The 23,892-nt window shown below is 45.1% G+C and overlaps 1 protein-coding gene across 3 annotated transcripts in view; it reads left to right on the top strand.

The window, feature by feature from the left end:
- Window positions 1-23,892, top strand: part of LOC308077640 (guanylate-binding protein 1-like) — a 66,605-nt gene that overhangs the window by 24,036 nt on the left and 18,677 nt on the right. For 2 of the 3 annotated variants that reach the window (XR_013932418.1, XM_080418453.1), the window contains exons 7-10: window positions 2,337-2,614; window positions 3,570-3,782; window positions 3,984-4,086; window positions 22,968-23,149. Coding sequence is in view for 2 of the 3 variants with exons in the window: in XM_080418453.1 (XP_080274579.1) it covers window positions 2,337-2,614; window positions 3,570-3,782; window positions 3,984-4,086; window positions 22,968-23,149 (776 nt within the window). In the remaining variant the exon portion in view is untranslated. The remainder of the gene's footprint in view (window positions 1-2,336; window positions 2,615-3,569; window positions 3,783-3,983; window positions 4,087-22,967; window positions 23,150-23,892) is intronic. The other variant, XM_080418454.1, reaches the window with a different exon arrangement.

Raw genomic sequence — 23,892 nt, 5'->3', positions numbered from 1 at the left:
TTTAATGGAGAACTGGCTATGGGTGGTATGGCTGAAGGGAGGATGGAGATTATCGGATTGTCTAGTATTATAATTATGAACTTGCAAGTTCGTCTTAAAATATTCTTTAAAAGGTGTAGGAAGCATATTTGAAAGGTAAGTGCATTTATACACTTTAGATGAAAGAACAGGACTCGACTGTGATAATGTCATAGATAGACAATAAATATAGTTTTTTAAACAGAGGAGCAGATGGAGACAAATAGTTAGAAGAAGTAGCTATTCTTACACATTTGAGTAATAAGTATAAGTATTTTGTGTAAATTAGATGGAGATGTACTTGCCCAAACGATATTGCAGTAAATTAGATATGGATAAATTAAACTGTAATAAAGGGTTAAGATCGAGGCAAGCCTGATGAACCAAGCCCCTGATTGATAACAAGTGATCTTGAAACTTTGTTGGTTGCTGTAAGTATGTGCTCTTTCCAAGACAATTTTTCATCCACTAAGACCCCTAGAAATTTGGTGGATTAAACTTGACTAATTTCAATCCCACCAATAGAAATCTTAGCTGTATGATGACCGTGTTTTTAATTCTTACTTGAAAACACAACAAAGTTGGATTTTTTTACATTTAGTGATAACTTATTTGCAAGAAACCATTCAGAGAGCATAGCTATGCAGGAATTAGCTTCCTTAATGAGTGATTCAAAATTCTTGTAAGTTCAAATCAAATTCGTATCATCAGCAAACAAAATCAGCGTAAAGGATGAGGATACAGCAGGAAGCTCATTGATGTAAATAAGAAATAATAAGGGTCCGAGTATCGACCCCTGAGTAACTCCACATGACATCTTAACTTTGGATGAAAAACAAACATTAGCATAAACATATCGTTCATGGTTATAAACATAACTAGACAGCCATTTAAATGTTATACCTTGAAAACCATAATCATGTAATTTATCAAGTAATATAGTATAATCCACGGTATCAAATGCTTTAGAAAGATCTGGAATATGCTAAGAGCAAATTCTTTGTTATTAATGGCTGAGTAGATATTTTCAACCAGTTGTAATAAGGCCATATCTGTAGTGTGATTGAGTGATTTTTCTTAAAACCATACTGATGCTCATATAAGATATTGTGTTCATTTAAGTGGTGCAACATTCTGTTGTAAACCAGTTTTTCCAATATTTTAGAAAAACATGGTAACACTGATATTGGCCGATAATTATTAAAAAGTCTTGCATCTCCAGATTTATGCAGAGGAATAACTTAGTCTATTTTTAAATCAGTTGGAACTTCCCCAGATTGCAGAGATAGGTTGAATATGTGTGTAAGGGGTTTAATAATAGAATGACCAGCTGCTGATATCTTCAAGTTAGAAATTCATTCCAACACCTCTGTTTCATTAGTATCTTCAAACTGTAAAAGAGTAGGGAAGTTACCCCTAATATAATCTAAATGATTACTATTAGGGTTTCCCATATCCTTTGACAGAGATGAACCCACCTTTGCAGAAAAATTGTTGAATTAATTTGCTATAATTTTAGGGTCACTATCCGTGATAAATGTATTTTTATAAATCTGATAACATTGTAGTGGATAGGGTGAAATGTTTTAGATTATGTAATCATCATAGTTTGGCGAAGAGCGTCCTCTAGCGTAATCACTAAAAACACCATGATGACGTAATATTACATCTTTGGCAGTGAAGCATTGGATTTGAGATGACACAATATTACGTCCTTGGCAGTCAATGTCTTAAGAATGTATTTCATTTTGTCTTATTTTTGATGAAATAATGCTATTTGAGGGGTTGCATTTTTTTCCAAATAGTCATGGTGCTTTTTAATTGATCATTTTGTATTTTATCCAAGAACCTTTAAAGTACAGCACTATGCAAGAAGCATTTTTACTTCATTTTATGATTATGACTGTATAGTAAAAATCCATACCAATGCAGGGATTCTTACATTATACTTTAGAGCTGCAATCTGTAATATTTATGTTCTCTCCGGGATTCAAACCTGAACATCCCACACAAGCACTAATATTTCTACTGCTGAGCTAAGACAGAAAGCCCACATGGGCAGGGGAGATCTTACGGTTTAAGATTCATGCAATACCACTTGTCAACCAGTAAGTGTCCTCACTGACCACAGGATCTAAATGTAATAGAAGAGTATTGTATTAACATATTCTACCATACAGATGGTTAAATAACATTTTATTCTAACAAAATAAGTCATGGATTGCAGATTTTATATTCTTATTTCTCTGCTTGATTTGTTGCCCGAATTTGTAATATCTGACTTTTGCCTGCTAGCATCACCATTGTCCCTTCCACAGTGCTTGGTAAACTGGCAGACACATACGTGAATGCCATCCGTAGTGGAAAGATTCCCTGTCTGGAGAATGCTGTGGTGGCGCTATCTGAGATTGAGAACGCCAAAGCTGTGGAACAGGCCCTGGACCACTATGTACAGAAAATGAAATCTGTACGCTACCCCACCAACACCAAGGAGGAGCTGTCTGCAGTCCATCAATCCAGTGAGAGAGAGGCAGTGGCCATTTTCATGAAATATTCATTCAGAGATAAAGACCAAAAATATCAGCACAAAATTGTGGTATGTTGTAAATTATTATTCTTTATTTTCGCATCTGGTGACACAATCACATTACACATTACTTTTAAAATAGATCTAAACCTTAGTTGCATTCTGTCATCTTGAGTCTCTTGCTTATACTTTTCCTCTTCAGTTGTTTAACTGCTGCTTTCCCTATTTTTATTTAGAAGTGTATAATTTCAACCGGTTGTCTTTACCGCCATTTATAACTATGTGAGCCGTTCCTACATGTACTTAACATGATAATAATTTACGTTCTAAACTGAATTAAAGGTGGACTCTGTAATGCTGTTAAACAGCAATTTTTTCAAATCAGCCTGTAAGTGGTGATATAGGGCATAGCAGTGGTGACCATTTTGTGGTTCCACCAATCCAGAGTCCATTCATTTTTCCCGTAGAGATTTCCCAAACATATTTATATCAATTGTTTTAAGCCTAGAATCAAGCCATCCAGGCTCCTGGTGAATCATAACCAGAAAACATTTGATTCTGTGAAAACAAATAATTGAATATTTAATTATATGATATACTATATTTAATAAATATCCTTTGTTTTTGCGGTTTCTTCAAAACACACTTTTTTTCCAACTCCTGCAACTCCTACAAAATGTATCCAAAACTCACAAATCTGCACACATTATCTCTGAAGTCATGTGATTGAGATAATGCCAATTCGACTGGCTATGACTGCCTTCCAAGATTTGCAGGCCCTGGGTAGGCAACCCGGCCTGGCGGAGACCTGCGCTCAAAGGAGCACACTTTTCTTGTTTATTTATTATATATTTGTACTTTAGTTTAATAAACTATTCTGCTAAACTATTCAGGCATGGTCATTTTACAAGAGTCATCTACTGGACCATGCAGTAAAAGCACAATAACTAAAGATAGTTGTAGCACCCTGCAGATTAACCCATTTGGGAAGATATACATTTGCATTTGACCGCTATGTTTTTAGAAAGTACTTCAGGACCGATATAAACACGTCTGTGAGAAAAACTGCCAGGAGTCCAGGAAGGCTTGTGAACGCATCATCAAACGCATCTTTGAACCTCTGGAGGCCAAGCTGAGAAGTGGTCTCTACACAACCACTGGAGGATACTACCAGTTCTCCCAGGACCTCACCACGATGACTAATGAATACCGGCGTGAAAAAGGCAAAGGAGTGAAGGTAAGATGGACAGATGGATTCCTGCCTACTTCAGATGGATTGTTCTTCAATAATCTGATTCTGAGCTGAATACAATGTAACCATCAGTATTGGGGTGTGTGTGTGTGTGTGTGTGTGTGTGTGTGTGTGTGTGTGTGTGTGTGTGTGTGTGTGTGTGTGTGTGTGTGTGTGTGTGTGTGTGTGTGTGTGTGTGTGTTAAAGGCTGCGGAGGTGCTGATGACATACCTGGACGAGAAGGCAGCAGTTGGCCAGACCATAATGGCAGCTGATAAACGCCTTTCTGAGGCAGAGCGGAAAGCAAAAGGTAAAATATACTATTAGTTCAGTCAGTCCATCCCAAGATTGATTGATTGAATATTTGATTAGGCAGACATGTAAAAACAGCACAAGTACAGTTAACACACTTTGTCTAAAAGGTCCGTCCAAAAAAGTCCTTGCGGTCTTGTTTCCATTGAGGTCCTTGGTATTCAATTCATAAGCATATAAAGTAGCACCAAACGTTCAATATCATCACAAAAATACAGAAAAAGAACAAACACTATATGTACAGAGTCTAAAAAACAATGGGGGGGGGGTGGTGGGGATGGGGGAATGAGAGTCAAAGGAAGGGGGGGGGGGTCGTCTGTCTAGGGCGAAAGTGGTACTACCTCCCCTTTTTGCCTCCTGAAAGGTGAATTTTCAGTGCTGTTTTAAAGGGAGCCAAGGACCTACATTTTTTGAGGGATGGGGTCAGACTATTCCACACCTGGGTAGCAGTGCTGTACAGTCATTGCCTATTGACTTTGTCGTTTTTTTTCTGGCATCTCATGCGTGTCACGCAGGACATGTGTTATTTCCACTTATTTCCACTCTGTGCCGCTAGGGGCAGCAGCGGTCTACTGCCTAGAGCTGCCTACAGTTACTGTATCCTCTCCCTTTACTTTACACTTGTTTTGACACTTGCTTTGGAAAATGTAAACGTATTTTTTCTCATGCCATAGCTCATTTGAATTGACAAATTGTTTGTTTGTTTATTTCTGTGGTGGTGTTTCAGTGGCACTGATGAATAAAATAATTAAGCATTTTGAAATAGCCTAATGTTGCTATATTAAATAATTAAAATATATATTTAACTCTTAACTTCCTAGAAAGACAGAGAGATATCATGTCTGTTGCATACAGTACACATGTGACATTTATTACCTCGCGCTCCTGCATTAATAAATAAATAAAATAAAGTAACGGGCGTCAACGCTCCTATCTGCCCCTTTTAACCGTTATTTCGTTATTTCTATTAACCGGTTATTCTATGAAATATATTTATAAGATTTTCCATATTGCTGTCAAGTTTAGTTTAGTTTTATGAGCACATTGTTATAATATAGAAACAATACATGACGAGGCACAAAGCTCTGTGCGGCTTTCATCATAAAGTTTAAAATAAAAACTTCGACATTAAACAAATATATTTAGCTCATCATCAGCTATATATTCTCAGTTATCTTGGCATATGCTTAAATTTTTGATAAGATGATTGGATCATCTGTGACAGCACGTTTAATAAACGTCGCATTTTCATTTTGCGCTGATGTCTCGTTAAACCCAACTCTCTCTCTCTCTCTCTCTCTCTCTCTCTCTCTCTCTCTCTCTCTCTCTCTCTCTCTCTCTCTCTCGGGTTAGTGAGGGTTTAAAATGCTCATGTTTATTGCATGGTCTTCTTTCTGTATCATCTCTTTGACTTGATTTTTCACCATTTCAGATCTATCGGTCCAATGGCTTCTCGCTTAAACGTGTGCCTCGCAGCCTGAAGGTTGCCAGTTCAAGGCTCACTTCAGGCAGACTTCATTTGAAGCGCAATGCAAACAACATGACTATCAATGAATTCATGTGCAATTGATAATGATAACATGAAATGCTTAGTTGAGAGTATGTTTTTTCAATGTATGATATACTTAATTCTGAAAATAGCCGATCTACAATCTCAAAACTTTTCAGATAGCAACGTGTTTCTGAGCTTGTAGATCGGCTCCTTTCACTGGTTTCGGTTCCGATGAGACATACAATTTCTCTATTGGTAAATCTCTCTAAATACGAAATACCCATGTAGCAGGGATTGTTGAAGCTGAACATGGTCCATTTTTTTTTACATTAATAATGCCTGGCTTAGACCCCGTGGAGATCTGTCATTGTTTGGGGGTTATGGGATCATTTGCGTCCTTTGCGTCATTATGTTAACTCCAATGCTACTGAACGGGGATAAATTAAAGTAGTGAAAATAGCCGATCTACAAGCTCACAAAGTGTTGCAAACTACCCCCCCCTCTCACGCTGACTGTACCTGTGAAGGTCTAACTCTACTGGAATGGCTGGGGGAAAAAAGAGAGAGAGATATGCATCAAAGTAGGGGTTCTCAATCTTTTTCAGGCCATGACCCCCCAAAATAACCATATTGAATATTCTGAATTGAGAAAGGTGCACTTGTACCCCTTATTAACTTTAATATGCTCATTCCATGCAGCTCGGCAGAATGCGAGTGCGGCTTTAGTTTGATGAACATTGAACCTCATAACATCACTCCGTTCGCGACTGCATACAGAACGTGTGTCGGCTCTGATGTTTATTAGACAGTATGGTCCTCCGCTCAGGTCCTGGAATCCAGAGCCTTATGTCAAGACTTGGCTGCGAGCACATCGCGCGGCAGAAAGCACAAAAACCAGAGTGGCACAGCCTGTCATGTCAGATAACCCAGACCCACTTTGGCAATTTTTATAAGACAGGGGTTATTGGCGTCTTTTTGGTTTGTTTTATTTCTATTCTTATTTCTTCCTCAATATTGTTTAAGAATTAATGTGCTATCCATGACATGCTGTCACCAGTTTACCAGTTCACTGTCTGTTATTTAATGATGATCGAATATTGGCTAAATGTTTATAATGTCTTCTGTCCAAACAATGAAAAGCACTAAGAAAAGGCAAGTGAGTCTCTCTTTAATTAAGCATGATGAGCCATGCGTTTTCCACAAAACAATTAAATATCATTGAATATAATTGCACCCTTGTCATTACTACTATGTTATTATAGCTTTCAGTAGGCCACCACAGGCACAGACAGTGCGTTTTAGCGCAGCGCGGCCTGGCTCAAGAACCGTGCTCCCCCACTTCCAAAATTAGCACTAGCCTACAACACTGGCCCAGTCTCTTGTCAAACCGGTTATGTTAATGATATGCAGCCTATTCCAAATAAGCCAAGTGAGGAACTCTGCTATCAGGTTCCCCCTCCCCCCTACAGTAGGCTACCTCTGTATCTCTTCTATCAAAGTATTTGTTCAGATACAAATTCAGAGCGGCCAATTTTGATATTTTTAATGCACCAATTGAACTTCACCCTGGTGTTGTACATCTACATAAACGTTCATATTTCTAATATAAAGTGCTGACCCCATGGCCACGGATGTTACAATTATGTATGGGCCCGCATAAGTACACCTATCTTCTTCCTATTGTTCAATAAAAATAATTTTAATCGGATTGGTGGCTATTGTCTTCGAATTGTCTCCATTGGCTTCATTTACGCGACCCTATCGGTTGGGAGGAGTATTGCACTCTGATACATTATAACTCTATGAGAAAATGGCCGCCGATCGGATTAAAATGCTTTTTATTGAACAATACGGAAGATACAGGTACTTATACGCACTCGAAGTGAATTGTAACATCCATGGCCATGAGTTAAGCACTTTATATTTGAAATCTGAACGTTTATGTAGATGTACGGGTTGTAAATAGAGAAAGCACAAACACCCGGTTGAATTCAGCCAGAACGGTAGTGACTAATAGTCGACCAGTGGGTCAAATTCATTTTGGTGGAAGAAGTACTCGGATATTTTACTCAAGTAAAAGTAGCAATACCACAATATAAAAATACTCTGTTACAAGTAAAAGGCCTGTGCTCAAAATGTTACTTGAGTTCAATCAAAGTAAAAGTACAAAAGTATTGGCATCAATAGCGATACGTTGTGAGCTTGTAAATCGGCTATTTTCAAATAGACTATGTAAAATAGGGCAAATAATGTATGTTTTATAATGTAATGATTTATATCTGCAAAGTAACTAGTAACTAAAGCGTTCAAATAATGGTAGTGGAGTGAAAGTACAATATTTTCCTCTGAGATGTAGTGGAGTAGAAGTAAAAGTAAAAATAGCTGATCATGGCGTGGGTTTCGAACTCGGGTCGTAAAATCACCGGGCATCAGTTTTAGCCGCTACACTAATGGAGCTGTTTTATTAACAGAGGAAAGAGGTAGCATAAAGTACTACTACACAGAAATTGACGCAAGAAAAAAATAATAATATATAAGACGTCTGTCTGTCTGTCTGTCTCTCTCTCTACGGACTTTTGAGACAGACAGACAGACAGACAGACAGACAGACAGACAGACAGACAAGACAGACAGACAGACAGAAAACAATGTGTGTCTGAACATTTCTAAAATGACAGAGATGCGTTCCTGACTGCCCGACGCTGAACACATCTCATCTCATCTCATCTCATCTCATCTCGTCTGTCTGTCTGTCTGTCTGTCTGTCTGTCTGTCTGTCTGTCTGTCTGTCTGTCTGTCTGTCTGTCTGTCTGTCTGTCTGTCTGTCTGTCTGTCTGTCTGTTTGAAACAAAAAAAAAGTGACTCCAAAGCGCCACCTCGTGGTAGTATTTGGAACTAGATTTACTGCACGAGTGAGTGAGGCAAATGAGGAGTGTGATGTCAACATGAGAAACGACAAAGTCAATAGGCACCGACTGTAGAAGGAGAATTTACCCATGTTTGTTTTATGGGTAGGTGGTACCAGATCGTTGTTTACGCTCCTTCTAGTTTTATGACTGTGGGTGTCGCTAACTTGTTGGAGGTATTTAGTCAGATATGCGGGTATTGAGGGCATTGAGGGCAAATTTGCATTGGCAATTTTGAAGACCTCCCATTTTTTGTTGTTTAACCCTGTCTTCTACCCTGAGCCATCCTAGGCTAGCAAAATGTGTGGGGAAAAGGTGGGTCAAGGGCCCCAGGCCGAGAAGTAGTCGATATCAGTTTGTTTTGGGAGGTTTGAAGCTTAGTCTTTAGTGACGATGTTGGAGTACCAGGAGGTGCAAGCATAGTCAAAAAGGGGCTGAATCAGGGCCCCTGAAAGGGTCCTGAGAGCACTTTTGTTGACAAAAGAGGAAACTCTGCCCAGCAATCTGGTTCTCTGATTTACTCTTTTGATCACCTTTGTTGCCATGCTTTCACCTGTCAGGTATTTGTCAAGAATACAGCCCAAATAGGTAATCTCTTCTTTGCTAGTGATTACTGTGTCATCGACTTTAACCTTGAAATCATTTTACATTCATCATTTACATACATTCATCTTACTGAGGGAATGTTTGGTCCCAAAGAGAATGGATTCTGTTTTACCAAGTGTAGTGACAGTTTGCTATTTGTAAGCCAAGTATGGATTTTGGTGAGTTCAGAGCTGAGAGCTTCCTCAGCTTGCAACTTGTCCTCACCCGAGATCAGGAGTGCTGAGTCATCAGCGAACAGGAACAATTTGCAGTTACAGGCAGCATACATGTCGTTAATGTATAAAAGGAACAGTAACGGCCCTAGAATGCTACCCTGAGGAACCCTGCAGCTCTCCGGGAGGGATGAGGACATGGTTCCGTTGATGTCAACCACTTGTTCTCTTCCCTCCAGGTAAGATCTCATCCAGTTTAGTGAAGTGCTATCAAAACCACTCGCCCTCAGCTTATCAAGTAGAATTGAATGGTTTACAGTGTCAAACACCTTTTGGAGGTCCAGTATTTGTCCGAGTCTACCTCACGTTTGATGTAGTCGATCAAATACAGTAGGCATGTGTCAGTGGAGTGGGATGTTCTGAAGCCCGACAGACAACAGTTGACGCTCGCTGAGGTAGCTGTTGATTTGTTCTTGAATTAATCGCTCTATGACCTTTGAGATGGAACAAAGGATGGAAACAGGCCTGTAGTTGCCAGGATCTTAATTTGCTTCCTTTTTTATATAGAAGGATTACTCTCGCCAACTTGAATTCTTGTGGGAGGTGACACTGACTGATGGATAAGTTTGTAATGTATGGCAAAGAGTTTGTTAACATATCTTCAGTTTTTGCAGGTTTGAATGAGAAAGAATCTTTCTTAGATGTATAGGCTATCGATCATTTCATAGAGAACTGCGGTGCTGTATTGCACATGGCAACAGAAGGTATTTAAAAGCTGTCGCAAACGAGAGTATAGTGATAATACATACAAGTTTAAAAGAGTAAAAATATATAAATAAAAATAAAACTGGAAAGAATTAAAGTCAAATGACTTATTGTATAAAAGCAAGGCTACAGAGTTATGTTTGCATAGCTAATTATTCAAGAGTTAGCACTGTCCTCAGCTGTGTAGAGCTTTGGAACATATCTGCTACCCAGCGTAAGACAGCGCTAAGAAGCACAGTCAGCACAATCCCCCAGTACAGTATCCATGCTATAGAGCACATTGGATTGACCTACACAGAATATGGGTTCACAATGCGCCAACACTGCTTTTAATCTGAAATCCATCATAATTCGACTCAAATATTTTTCAAATATCTCTATCTATCAAATAGCCATAGCCTCCTCCCAATCTTTACCCTTTTACAGTATATCGAGGTCCAACACAAGACGCATGGGATGGGATATAACGTGCCTGCCTGCGATCATTCTTTATAGGTGGTTTAACAACCTATTCCACCAAAAATCTTTTTTTGTGTGGTTAATGTGATTTTGGAGCTTCCTGGTGTTTTTTTTGCATCTTGGCTATCTCTAAAGCGACTAAAGCTGGCCTTACACTACAAGACTTTTTTCTTAAACGATTTTGAAATCGGGTATCATCACACACTACAAGATAATCTTTCAAGATTCTCTTATCAGATTATCTTAAACATGCACACACTACACGATTTTTTAAATTCGGGGGCATCTCACACTACAAGATTCTATCCAGATTCTCGGGCTTGCCCGAACACAGCAATAATAAATAATATGAAAAAATATATAATTTATTAATAATTATAATTATATAAGACACTGTTATATTGGTAGCCTATATTATTATGATATTAAATAAAGTTACACATTACAATCCGTACATTTTCATATAATTTGCATATTTAAAGTTTTTTATGAGCATGCCATACACTGACTGGCGATTGTGGAGAATCGATTCAGTGTGTTTTTTTCCGACAGCCAGCTACGCTGCTGAGCTGTGCCTCGCCTCTCCTCGCAACACACACACACACACACACACACACACACACACACACACACACACACACACACACACACACACACACACACACACACACACACACACACACACACACACACACACACGGTGCTTTGCGTCAGAGCTGATCTACAAGCTCACAACGTGTCTCATATGATCCGCGGCACCAATGTTAACCGCTCGACACCATTGTGCGACGAAAAATAATCCTGGCTGGCCGAGAGACTTCCATGGATTTAAGAACTATGAAGGGTGCACCAACATGAATGTTTTTTATCTAAGGCATTAGATGGCGGGCCAGATAATGAAAGGCTAATTTAAGAAATTGATAGTTAAAATATGTACTGGAACGCCAAGAGTCAAGACAGAACGCCTTATATTGGCCTACATATGTTATTCTCTCACAGAGAATGAATCAAAATGTAAGCTATTGGGTGGCATAATAAACTGTAAACGAGTTATGTTTTCCCCCCTTTCCATTTGTGAATAGTAATACAGTTATTATGGACTGACCATGTAGCAGAGCCTACCTCATTATAATTATAATCATTAAATAATTTGAATGATTTTACTTTTATTAAGTGTGCCTGCCATGTAATGGCAAAACACTTATAGAGATCTGCCATATTTATTAATTAAGGGTGCGTTCTAAAATACAGCACTGAGCGCACTGGCCAATACAAACTAATAGGCGAGTGTGCTCCGGTGCGTAATTTTCGAACGCGCCCTAAGTGTGCCTGCCATGTAATGGCAAAACACTTATTGAGATCCGCCATACTTAATAAGTGTGCCTGCCATGTAATGGCAAAACAATTATTGAGATCCGGCATGTTTATTAATCCAAGTTTATTTCACGCCGCAAAAGTTTGTCGCTCCGTAACTGCCGCACGGTTTACACTACCGCCGCAATAAAAACGGACGTTTTTCGCCGTTACGCGTTACCATTGCGACGTTATTCGCAAAAAAACGACGAAACCCCGCCCCTTTTGGCCTCACGCGTCACGCAAAATGCTCCCACACGGTTTACACGTCAGTGGCAATGTATACACCCAAACACTCTCTGAGGGGTATGGAGCTCAATGGTGCGACGTGGAAGTGGACCTCTTCACTTCCGGTTTAAAAAGTGCCCAAAATGCTCCCAAACTTTACGCACCCCCCCTAAGTGGGGGTCTGCCAACAAATGCATCAGACCCAAAAGTGGATTTATCACTTCCGGTTTTGAAAAGTGCCCAAAATGAGCCTACACCCCTAAATAGGGGTCTGCGAACAAATGCATCACATCCGGAACGGTTTTGAAAAGTGCCCAAAATGCTCCGAAACTTCGCCTACCCACCCTAAATAGGGGTCTGCGAACAAATGTGTCACATTGTGGCAGCGGTGGCCTAGTGGTTAGAGGGGCGGCCTTGATACCGGAAGGTCCCTAGTTCGATTCCCCAATTCATCACATCAATCATGAATCACCGCTGAATAGCCCTTGAGCAAGGCTTCCATGCAGGGTCTGGCTGTAAATAAGTTTCGCACTTAGTCCAACACCCTGGGTAAACAACAACAACAAACTTTGCTTTGCTTTGCTTTGCTTTGCTTTTACATCCGGAAGTGGATTTATTCACTTCCGGTTTTGAAAATTGCCCAAAATGCTCCCAAACTAAACGAACAAATATATAATGGTCAGTGTTTGCCTCAGACCACCAGAAGTGGGTCAAACAAGCACTCGTAACCATTTGAGTAATTGTTTATATATTTAAAAAATATATTAGATTTTTTTCAAACATTGTTTTAGATGCTCCTTTTTTCCTTACATTTTTCGTTTTTTACATTTTCCTTTTTTAGGTTTTGGTTTATTTTTTGTATTGATTTTTCAATTCTTTTTGCTGCTTTTTTTCATATTCCACCAAAATGGACCACCCAAAAACCTGTTAATAGCACCATTCAGGCCATTTGGAGTCAATTGGTGGTACTTTGTAGTGACACTATTTTGAGTCTCCAGCCAGCTGCAGGCACACTTACATTTTCTTAGGAAATTTGTTTCTAGTTAATCCAAGTTTATTTGTCGCCTCAAAAGTTCGGTCGTCCGTAACAGCCGCACGATTTACACTACCGCCGCAATATATACATCAAAACGTGCGGCTTGGTCGGGAATGATGTGCTCGGAAATGAATTTCCGCGTTACCATTGCGACGTTATTCGCAAAAAACGACGAAACCCCGCCCCTTTTGGCTGCACGCGCCGCGCCAAATGCTACTCCTCCCACACGGTTTACACGTCAGTGTCAATGTATACATCAAAACGTGCGGAACGACCGGGCCAACCAGGCTAAATATATATTAGATTTTTTTCAAACATTGTTTTAGATGCTCCTATTTTCCTTAAATATTTCGTTTTTTTATTTTCCCATTTTAGGTTTCGGTTTATTTTTTATTCATTTTTTAATTCTTTTTTTGGCTGCTTTTTTTTAAATACTTTGGACCACCCAAAAACCTGTTAGGAGCACGTTTTAGGCCATTTCGAGTCGATTGGTGGTACTTTGTAGTGACACTATTTTCAGTCACCAGCCAGCTGCAGGCACACTTAAATTTTCTTAGGAAATTTGTTTCTAGTTCTCATTATTATTACCCCCTTCCAGGGGCGCCGATTTGTGTCCACGCTCGCGGGTGCGCGCGCGTGCATGCGCGGCCGGTCTTTGCGGTTATTATCATGAATTTGACATGAATTTGCGGTTATTATCCGGGTTTGTTACCTTTTTAGGGTGGTTTTGTTACTTTAATGTGGTTAATTTGGTACCAAATGTACTCCATGAAGTGAAGATGTCAGTGTTTTTTTCTTTTTCTTTTTTTTTAGGAGTTTGTCATGGGTGCTCTTCATTTCCCCTGGGTGCTTTAGCCCCGAAGCACCCGCAGTTTCGGCGCCCTTGCCCCCTTCTGCCAGACGTTGGCTACAACGTCACATTATTAAGCATGATTCATCATAGGATCGCTTTGCAGATCTACAAGCTCACACCGCGGCGCAGATTGAATATATTTGGGGCACAACACCGTTGTACGTCGAAGCATAAATTGGTCGTTACTGGATGGATTGCGCTCTGCTACTTGTGGAGAGAGACAGACTGCTTGAGATTGCTAAACATTAATCTGCTACTAGTTAACAAGAGAAATGACACACTATCCAAAAGTATAAAGAGGATATGTATGTGACAGTGCTGAAAACAGGGCTTTTAAAGATGAATATGGACTGCAAACTATGTGTTTATCTTACCTGCATGGTGTCATCAATGCAAAGCCGTTGTGTTTCATCGGCTACACACATTTTGGCTGCTTGCAAGCCAAGGAATATAATTTTAGATGGCACCACAAGATGAAACATGGAATGGTACCAGGCAAGTTATATAAAAGTTTAATAAGCATCTTTCAGGTGGGGATAGATTCTCTATGGACATTATCGCTATAATAGCCTATATGTAGGACTGGTCCAATATTGTAAAATTAAAAAAATAAAATCATTATTAAAATAAATTATAATATAAAAAATGGATCCACCGCAGCTGCACCTGATTGTCCATCCTACATAAACAATGTGTGTAGTGACGATCTTAAACAAACATTTCGCCACTCGGCTGGGTACAGGAATACTGGCTCTCCACTACATATTATTCAATATGTACGGGAACTGACCCCCCGGGGGCAGTGCTCGTGGATACTCTTTAAGACACATCACATATGGTGGCCCTGCCCTGATTTGCAATCAGTGGGGTATTTAAGCCCCACCCCAGCAGAGCCACTTCGCATTGACACGAATTTCGGAGCGGCTGATTCGTGGAGAGCCGTTCTCTTTCGTGGTCGAGACTGGCTCTCCACTACATATTATTCAATATGTACGGGAACTCTCTAAGACACACCGCGAGGAAATAAGCAGACCCAGCCGCCCCCGCGGCAGCCTGAGCAGTTTAAGCCCGAAGTATCAGAACCCAAGGCGGCTCCAAAATCCTACCATCCAACAAAGTATGTAATGCTCGTGGCCTAGGCGCAAGACGCTACATAGGCCCAGCTGGCGACAGGCCAGTCAACTGATTAGCCACCTAGCCCGCAAGACGCAGGGCTAGCTTACTATGCCCGACATCACTCCGAGCCCGGCCCGTCCTACGGGAGCCAGGGTCTCGGAGGCACGGTGAGTATGACCTGCTCTACCGCGTGGAGCCCCGCTCTCACTCCGTGGATGGGGTGCTGGCTGCCACGCTCAGTCGGTAGAACCGGGTGAATGTAGACGGAGTCGACCATGTTGCTGCTGTGCGGATCTCCGTCAGAGACGCACCATTCCACAGCACCCAGGAGGCCACCGTCCCACGGGTGGAGTGTGCCCGCACCTAGGCGGCACTGGTACTCCTGCCCGCCTGTATGCCTGCTGGATCATTTCTGTGATCCAGCGGGACAGCCTAGCCTTTGCCAGTGGTCCAAGCACTCCTGCTTCAGCACCCGAAGAGCTGGTCTGTTACTCTGTGGGCCTGTGTGGCCCTGACGTACGACACTAAGCTCTAACAGGGCAGAGTGGGAACCGACTCTGTCTTTGTACTCCATCTGTCCGCATGTCAAAGAGGGACAGAGCTCAAACACCAGATTGAGATACCTCTGAGAGAACTTTTGGGGAGAAAGGCCAGGATGGGGCGTAACACTGCTCCTCCATCATCTGGGCCTAGACCTGCAAAGCTCCTCATGGACTGACAGAGCTTGCCACTCCACAATTCTCCTTGCAGATACGACTGGTGAAGGCCATGTCCCGCTGCGGAGCCCAGCACGCACTCAGTGATAGGGGTGCTGGCTACCACACCCATGCAGTAGAACCTGATAAATGCGGACGGCGTCAAACAGGAACCGTCACACAGATCTCAGATAGCGGGGCACCTCGCCAGAAGCCCATGAGGCAGCGAGGCCCTGTGTGGAAAGTGCACACATTCCTGTTGGGGCTAGCCTGCCTGCCCACCTATACGCCTGCTGGATTGTTTCTCAACCCGTTGAGGGAGCCCAGCCTTGGAGACCATCTGCCCAAGGCAGTTCGGTCCATACACACTTTCAAGGCCCTGACAGGGCCCAACAGTGACTGCAACCCCGCTCCACTGCCCTGAGGGGGTGGGAAGGGTGCAGTTCAGTAGACTGACTCGTACTCTGATCAGGCCATAGGGTGGAATGCAGGGATTGACACCAGCACCACCCAAGCATTGCCATGTAGGAAGCGTCAGCATCCCTCATGCACGACAGGGACATTCTTATAGCTGAGAAGTTAACAGCAAGAATGCTGCCTCGAGAGAAGCCATTGCAGCCCAAGTGTTCACAGGCTCAGATGCCCCATGCCGCAAGGCACTGAAGGCACACGGTACCACCTCCTGTGGGGGGACTGCTGGCCTACCGTGAGAGGGCCACGAGCCCCCTTCGGCAACTGGGTAATTTACATGTTGCCCTTGTTTGGGACCGTCGTGTCACTGGCTGATCCCCAGCGCAGCGACACAATTCTCTTGGGATGAGGAGGGAGCTCACTCCGTGGCTCACACGACCACGCCGGCTTCCGCCCTGCAGAACTACATTCAGGTGCGTAACTGGCCATGCCGTAGCCCACCCGTACGGTGCGTTCTGCTCACCCTTGACAGTCTCTGCATGCTCCACTGTGTCACCGCACTGACGGGACTACATACCCGAACGCGTTAGCTGACTCCGCCAGCAATACGCCCGTATGGTGCATGACTGTAAATGACGAGGAATGTACGGCGTCAAACAGGAGCCGTCACACAGATCTCAGATAGAGGGGCACCTCGCCAGAAGTCCATGAGGCAGCGAGGCCCTGTGTGGAATGTGCACACATTCCTGTTGGGGCTGGCCTGCCTGCCCACCTATACGCCTGCTGGATTGTTTCTCAACCCATTGAGGGAGCCCAGCCTTGGAGACCATCTGCCCAAGGCAGTTAGGTCCATACCCACTTTCAAGGCCCTGACAGGGCCCAACAGTGACTGCAACCCTGCTCCACTGCCCTGAGGGGGTGGGAAGGGTGCAGTTCAAGACTGACTCGTACTCTGATCAGGCCATAGGGTGGAAAGCAGGGATTGACCCAATCCGTACTGGCCGCATGTTCAGGAGAGCCAGGGCACAATGTGTGCCGTGGCTGCCATCAGCCCCAAAGGGCATAGGTACAGCCTCCAGGTCAACCTGGCCCTCAACTGAAAATCTGGGCGAGCCCAGAGGGTGGCCCGTCCCACTGGAGCAAGGGACAAAGTCCCTGCTCTGGCCTCTAACCCATGCCGAGCCTGCAACCTCTCTTGTCGAGGCGCCGGCCTCAGTGCCCAAGTGCCGCCGGAGCCTGGCCACTTCGTTGTGGTACTGCTCCTCTGAGCAAGCACGCACCAGCCGGTCATCCAATCTTGGATGCGGAGGCTCTCCCGACGCCAAGGTCCCAGGACTGAGTCCAAGCACCTTGTAACATGCGGGGGGCTACTCTTGCTCTCCTTTAGGATCTTGTTCTCAAAACAAAATCCATCTCTACAGACCTGTCCAAACCAGGCAGGGCAGGTAAAGAGGGGGAGCCATAGCCTGAGCCTGGCTCTCACAGCTCCGTCGCCCACGGACGTTTAGTCTGTTGGGCTGGAGTGGAAACGGCAACACACCATATATGTTGCGCTCCGCTCGTCCCTGACAGTACGGATGTGCTCCGCTGGAATCACCAAACCCGGTTCTCCAGCGAACTATGCCACAGCTGTAAACCGACCCAGTCGGCGATACGCTGTATAGCGTGCAATGACTGATTCAGGGGACCCCTGGCAGACCCAGCGCGTTCTGTCTTGCGTCACTGAGACCAGATTCACCGACAGAACTCCGCCACGGACGCGTAGACCGACCCAATCGGTGATACGCCGCATAGTGGGCTATAATGGCCGCCCAGGTTGTGTTCGACAGACCACCAGCCGCCTGCCAAGTGATTCCACTGACGGAACTCCGCCACGAACCCGCGAACCGGCCTAGCCGGTAATACGTTGTATAGCGGGCTCTAATGGCTGCTTTATGTGTGTTCTAACAGACCACCAGTACGCCCCGCCCAGTGTTCCCACTGACGGGACCCCGCCACGGACGCGTAAACCGACACCATCGGTGATACGCCGTAAAGCAGGCTATAATGACTGTCCACACCAGTGGTGGAGAAAGTACTCTATTACTTCGGCAAGCTGCTCACAGCCCCGCCGGAGCATTCCTGCCAACACCTCCCGTGCACATCCACGAGCCTCCTTAGCTCGTTGTAGCCGGGCACTGGCCTCTTGGCCTAACATGGCCGATGGCTCAATAGGCCGCTTCATCGGACAAGCTCGGTCCTCCTGCCGCAGCTTGGACTAGGGCTGCCACCGATGGCGCCTCACCGCCCGGAGAGCAGCCATACTCCCTGAAGGTCAGGGCTATTATGGTCACGCAAGCGCCGTGTAAGCGCGCGCTGATACAGTGACGGAATAGCCTCTGTGTTTGGCTAGCTGCATCCGGATAGCCATGGCTCTGTGCATTCTCGGGATGAGCAAGGAGCTTACTCCGTGGCTTCACACCGATGACCGGATTCTACCACGCAGAATTACACCTAGGTGTGTAGACGGCCCCTCCGTGCCACACACACCATATATGGTGCGCTCCGGTCGCCCCTGACAGTACGGATGTGCTCCGCTGGAAACACCAAGCCCGGTTCTCCAGCGAACTACGCTACAGCGCGTAAACCGACCCAGTTGGCGATACGCTGTATAGCGTGCAACGACTGATTCAGGGGACCCCTGGCAGACCCGCCACGGACGCGTAAACCGACCCAATCGGTAATACGCCGTAAAGCGGGGTATAATGGCCGCGGGTATACTGTTGCAATTGTTCGACAGACTCCCAGCGCGCCCCGCCCAGTGTCTCCACTGGCGGAACTCCGCCACGGACGCGTAAACCGACCCAACCGGTGATACGCCGTATAGCGGGCTAATGGCCGGGGATTGGCCGCACAGTTTGTGTACCGCACAGTTTGTGTACCGCACAGTTTGTGTACCGCACAGTCTGTGTACAACAGACCAGCACGTCCTGTCTGTGTCACTGGCAGATCGACAGACAGAACTACACCACGGTCGCGTGAACTGACCCCGTCAGCGACCCGCCGTATAGTGCGTTATTACACCTGAACGCAGAAGCTGCCGAACCTGGCACCAATACGCTCGTATGGTGCGGCTCTGCCACCCTAGGACGTTCAGTCTGTTGGGTTGCAGTGGAAACGGCTTGCCTCTAAACGACAGGCACCTGGCCTTTTTTTTTTTTTTTTTTTTTTTATATGTATATATATATATACACATCTATATTTGTATACATACATTTTATTCGTTAGGATGGATGCCCATATCAGACTCAATGTCCAGCAGTTTGTTTTGTTGCACCTGAACTCTGCAGCCGTACTGAGGCGCTCCAACACGGAGACTCTGACATTTCTACTCCAAACTCTTTCCTTGTTGTGGAACGCGCGCCACAATGTAGAATTGCACCTAGGTGTGGACGGCTCTGCCGTGCAACACACCATATATGGTGCCCCCCGCTTCGCGGGTTGGAGAGAAAACGACTGCCGGCAGGATAAGCAATTCATGCACGCAGAGGGGTCCAGACTCCCGTGCGCGCATGATCCATCCCCAAGCAAAGCATACATCTATCGTGGCCGCCCACAGCCCAGACAGACGTGGGGCGCTGGGCTGGCCATGTTTGCTATATTATTTAAGCCATGTATGCTTATCTATATACCTAAACAAATAGGTATATATTCGTAAACGTATGTATTTGTATACCATACACTTACATGCTCAACACTCGAATATTTGTATACTCATCTACTTCGTATATTAATACACTTACTCTATCAGTATATGAGCAGAGCCAAGTGTCTCTTTATCTTTATTTCACTTATTTACCGTGAAAGTATTTATTTGTATATTTATATACTCATACAAAGACAGAATTGCAGCGAGTGCCGTGACTGACAGGAGAACTCCTGACCTAGCGCCACACTGCCCTCTTGTGACCTGTGGGGCACACTTCTCTTTGCGTCAACGCGGAAGTAACCCAGGGCACGCTGCAACTTTGTTTGTTTGTTTGTTTTTCTTTTCACTTGGCTCCGCCGAGGCTTCTCGGACCGCGGCGGTGATAACAACCGGTAGTAGATGGCCCGGCGGTCCGCCGACTGGGTCAGCCTCGCTCGGGTTCTACGGTCTACCTCGGTACCGCGCCGTGGCGGCGCGGTACCGGCGATCCAAGTGCTCAACCGCTTCACGGGGTTGGCTTCCCACTTGGATCTCTCCAGCAAACCAGCGGCCGTCCTGGTCCGCCCTCTGACTGGGTCAGAATCGGAACCAGGCTGCAGCCGCGGCGATGGCGATGCCGGCGATCCAAGCGTTCGGCCGACAGACGGCTTCCCACTTGGTCACTCGAGCAGAACAGCAGCCGCCCTGATCCGCCCTCTGACTGGGTCAGAATCGGAACCAAGGTGCACGCTGTACGCCAGGAAAGTACTTTTGTTGGTGTGAAATATGACAGCGAAGCGTCCTGAGAGGAGCCTTGCCAGACCTGCTCTCTACCAAAGGTAAGTGGACACGCTGCCAAACACCCGTTCTGTACTGTTTTCGTCTTAACTGAGCCCACAAAGCGTCTGCACTCGTGGAAATCAAAGAATCGAAGTGGCTCTGCTGGGGTGGGGCTTAAATACCCCACTGATTGCAAATCAGGGCAGGGCCACCATATGTGATGTGTCTTAAAGAGTATCCACGAGCACTGCCCCCGGGGGGTCAGTTCCCGTACATATTGAATAATATGTAGTGGAGAGCCAGTCTCGACCACGAAAGAGAACAGCACTGCTGATGGGGTTGATGATGCAAGATTTTACCTGTTTGCATGGAAGGAGAGGTCCTATGATGCCATTCCACCTACAAGGGCATCTCTTGCACATCATGTGAAGCATGCCACTTATCACGTTGCCCGTGTCTGAAGCCAGGCAACTGTATGTCAAATGCATACAGAGAGCCCTGCCAGCTGGGGATGGCGAGCAGAAGATGATATTTGGCAAGTAGCGTGGATGACACGCTACCAATTGCCCAGATTTGTGAACAACTGACAAAATGCCGGTGCAAGACTGAATGTCGTGGTAGATGCAGTGCTACCGCTTTGGCCTTCAGTGCACACAGCTGAGTGCCAGCAAATGTGACGATTAGAACCATTTGTGATCCGGGGGGGGGGGGGGGGGTAAAAACTCATATGTTGATACCAAAATAATCAAAATCCAATCACAATCCAGGTCAAAATACACATAAAATGTCTTTCCCCAGCAGCCATTTTGGAAAGTGGCAGCCATATTGTTTTTTTTTTTGCGTGGCTAACGGGGGAGGGGGCGGGGTGGAGTCAAAACTATATTCTGATGCCAAAATAATCAAAATGGGATAATCCAATCACAATCCAGGTCAAAATACACATAGAATGCCTTTTGCCTGAAGCCATTTTGGAAAATGGCAGCCATATTGTTATTTTTTTCACGTGGCTAACGGGGGGAGGGGGCGGGGGAGTCAAAACTATATGTTGATACCAAAATAATCAAAATTCAATCACAATCCAGGTCAAAATACACATAAAATGTCTTTCGCCAGCAGCAGTAGGTCCTAGGCATTGTTCATGCCAAATTTGGCGCTTGTATCACAAAGTGAACGATTGTAACATAAAAATGGACTTAACGGCCCTGACTATATGAACCTGCAGGTGTTCCATACAGTAGCGATCCAGATTAATATCAAACATGTTTGAAAATGGTCAGAGCGGCCCCATCCGTCCTGTGAGCAACTCGGGAGGGTTCAGAATGGATCTTTGAACCCCTACACTAGATGATATTTATGCCCGAGATTCGCCCCCGATCTAGGCTGCCGATACTCGGGAGGGTTGTTTTTAGTCCGATTATCTCGTAGTGTAAGGCCACCTTAATGCATCATCCGGCCGTCATCTTGGATTCCATTTACAGACTAGCAGAGCTAACAGTGTCTATAATTAGAAACACCTGTGTTTGGAGGAACATGAGAATCACACAGGTGAATGATATCATGGTAAAATAAAAATGGTAAATGGTGCATTTAGATAGCGCTTTACATAAATTGTGCATTACATTCACCCATTCACACACCGATGGTGGAGGAAACCATACAAGGCACCAACCTGCTCATCGGGAGCAATTAGGGGTTCAGCGCCTTGCTCAAGGACACTTCGACACTAACTCTGGGGGAGCCCGGGATCAAACTGGAAACCTCACAGCTTCCATCCGGCCGCTCTACCGGCCGCTCTACCCCTGAGCCACTGCCGCCCCTGATTCATATATATTTGCGCTTCAAAAACTATGGGACGTGACTCAAAGTGGGGTAGCACACTGACAGCTGGGGAAAAAAACATGATCCCAAAGATCGAGTTATCCGCCTGGCAGCTGTTTGCCATGTCTCGCCCCTTCATCAACTCGGGCCGACAGACAGACACAATACAGTTCAACTTACAAATAAATAGACATTATTGTACGTTTTCTAGCTGTATATATTTTAATGTATTTGCATGCACACAACAAATACAAAGTTAATGCTGACTGACAGCTGTTTTCATCTTATTGATCTACAGATGTGTTAATGGAAAATGACACTTTGGTTTGGGTTGTGTAGTTACCTTAACATGATGTAGCTCCAAAAATGTGTGAGATAGCTTCAATAGTTGCTCTGATGATAGAAATAGATATTCCAAAATAGTCTTCTCGATGACAAAATCTCCAATTTTGCCCTTAAACAAACACAAAGTAGATTCTGATAATATATAACATTACACAGCTGTGTTTTTCTTTGTCTTTCTGTTTTTCTGTTTTCCTACAGAGGGGAAAGCAAAAAGGGCAGAGGCAGAGAGACAGGCACTCATCGCAGCGGAGAGTCTCTGCGCCTCAGAGAAGAGGAAGGCTCACCTGAAGAAAACCCATGAGGAGAATATGAGACAGCTCATGGAGAAGATGGATAGAGACACTAAAGCAGCCCAAGAGCAACATGACAAGATAATGATTGTAAGTGACATGAATATTGAGTGCAGAATGGTTACACCCCGCTGTTCCGACGTCCCGCGGGTCCGAAAGCCGGAATCCGGCCTGGGGGGCCTGGGGGTCCCTGGCCGGAGAGGCCTGAGCCGACCGGCCGAGTGGCCAGGGTGGAGCCTCTGGAGCCAGGGACCCCCGGGGGTCCCCGGACCGGAGCGAGTACCCAGCTTCGGGGCTCCCTGGGCCGGGTCGAGGCCTCCCCGGGGGTCCCTGGGGGTGTCTGGTCGGGTGTCTGGAAAAAAAACAGAGTCCTGCCGTGGAAAAAGAGCAGATCCACAAGCCTGGATAGGCCTGTGGTGGCCGCGGGGCGCAATACCGCCGGCGTCCACAAGGCGGCGCCGTCCCCGGTCCCTGGTCCCCATCGGGGGTCCATGGACCACCTCCTACCCAGGGACGGTGGCTCCCGGGGCGGGTAGAGCGGGCGAGTGTGCACCCGGCACTGTGCCGTGAGGCACTGGGCTCCCTGGCCCTTCCCCTGTGCGAAGGGGAGTGCCAGGGAGAAGGCCGACTGGTGCCATCTCATAGGTAGGGACCATGCCCAGGAAGAGGCCTCTTGGGGCAGCGATGGGTTCAGCGAGGCCCAAAATCCTGGTTCTAAAAAAAAAATCAATTTTTTTTCTAAGTGTCCAGGGCCCTCGAGGAGGTGGGCGCCTGCCTTCCTTCCTCCGGGGATTTTCTTGCAGGTGCCTGGAAGGCCGACATGTGCCATCGGG

Source organism: Gymnoscopelus braueri (genome assembly GCF_963280865.1).
Source record: "Gymnoscopelus braueri genome assembly, chromosome: 21".
Classification (NCBI taxonomy): Eukaryota; Metazoa; Chordata; class Actinopteri; order Myctophiformes; family Myctophidae; genus Gymnoscopelus; species Gymnoscopelus braueri.
Note: the sequence above shows the minus strand (reverse complement) of the source record. Positions and strands in the feature narration are given on the sequence as shown.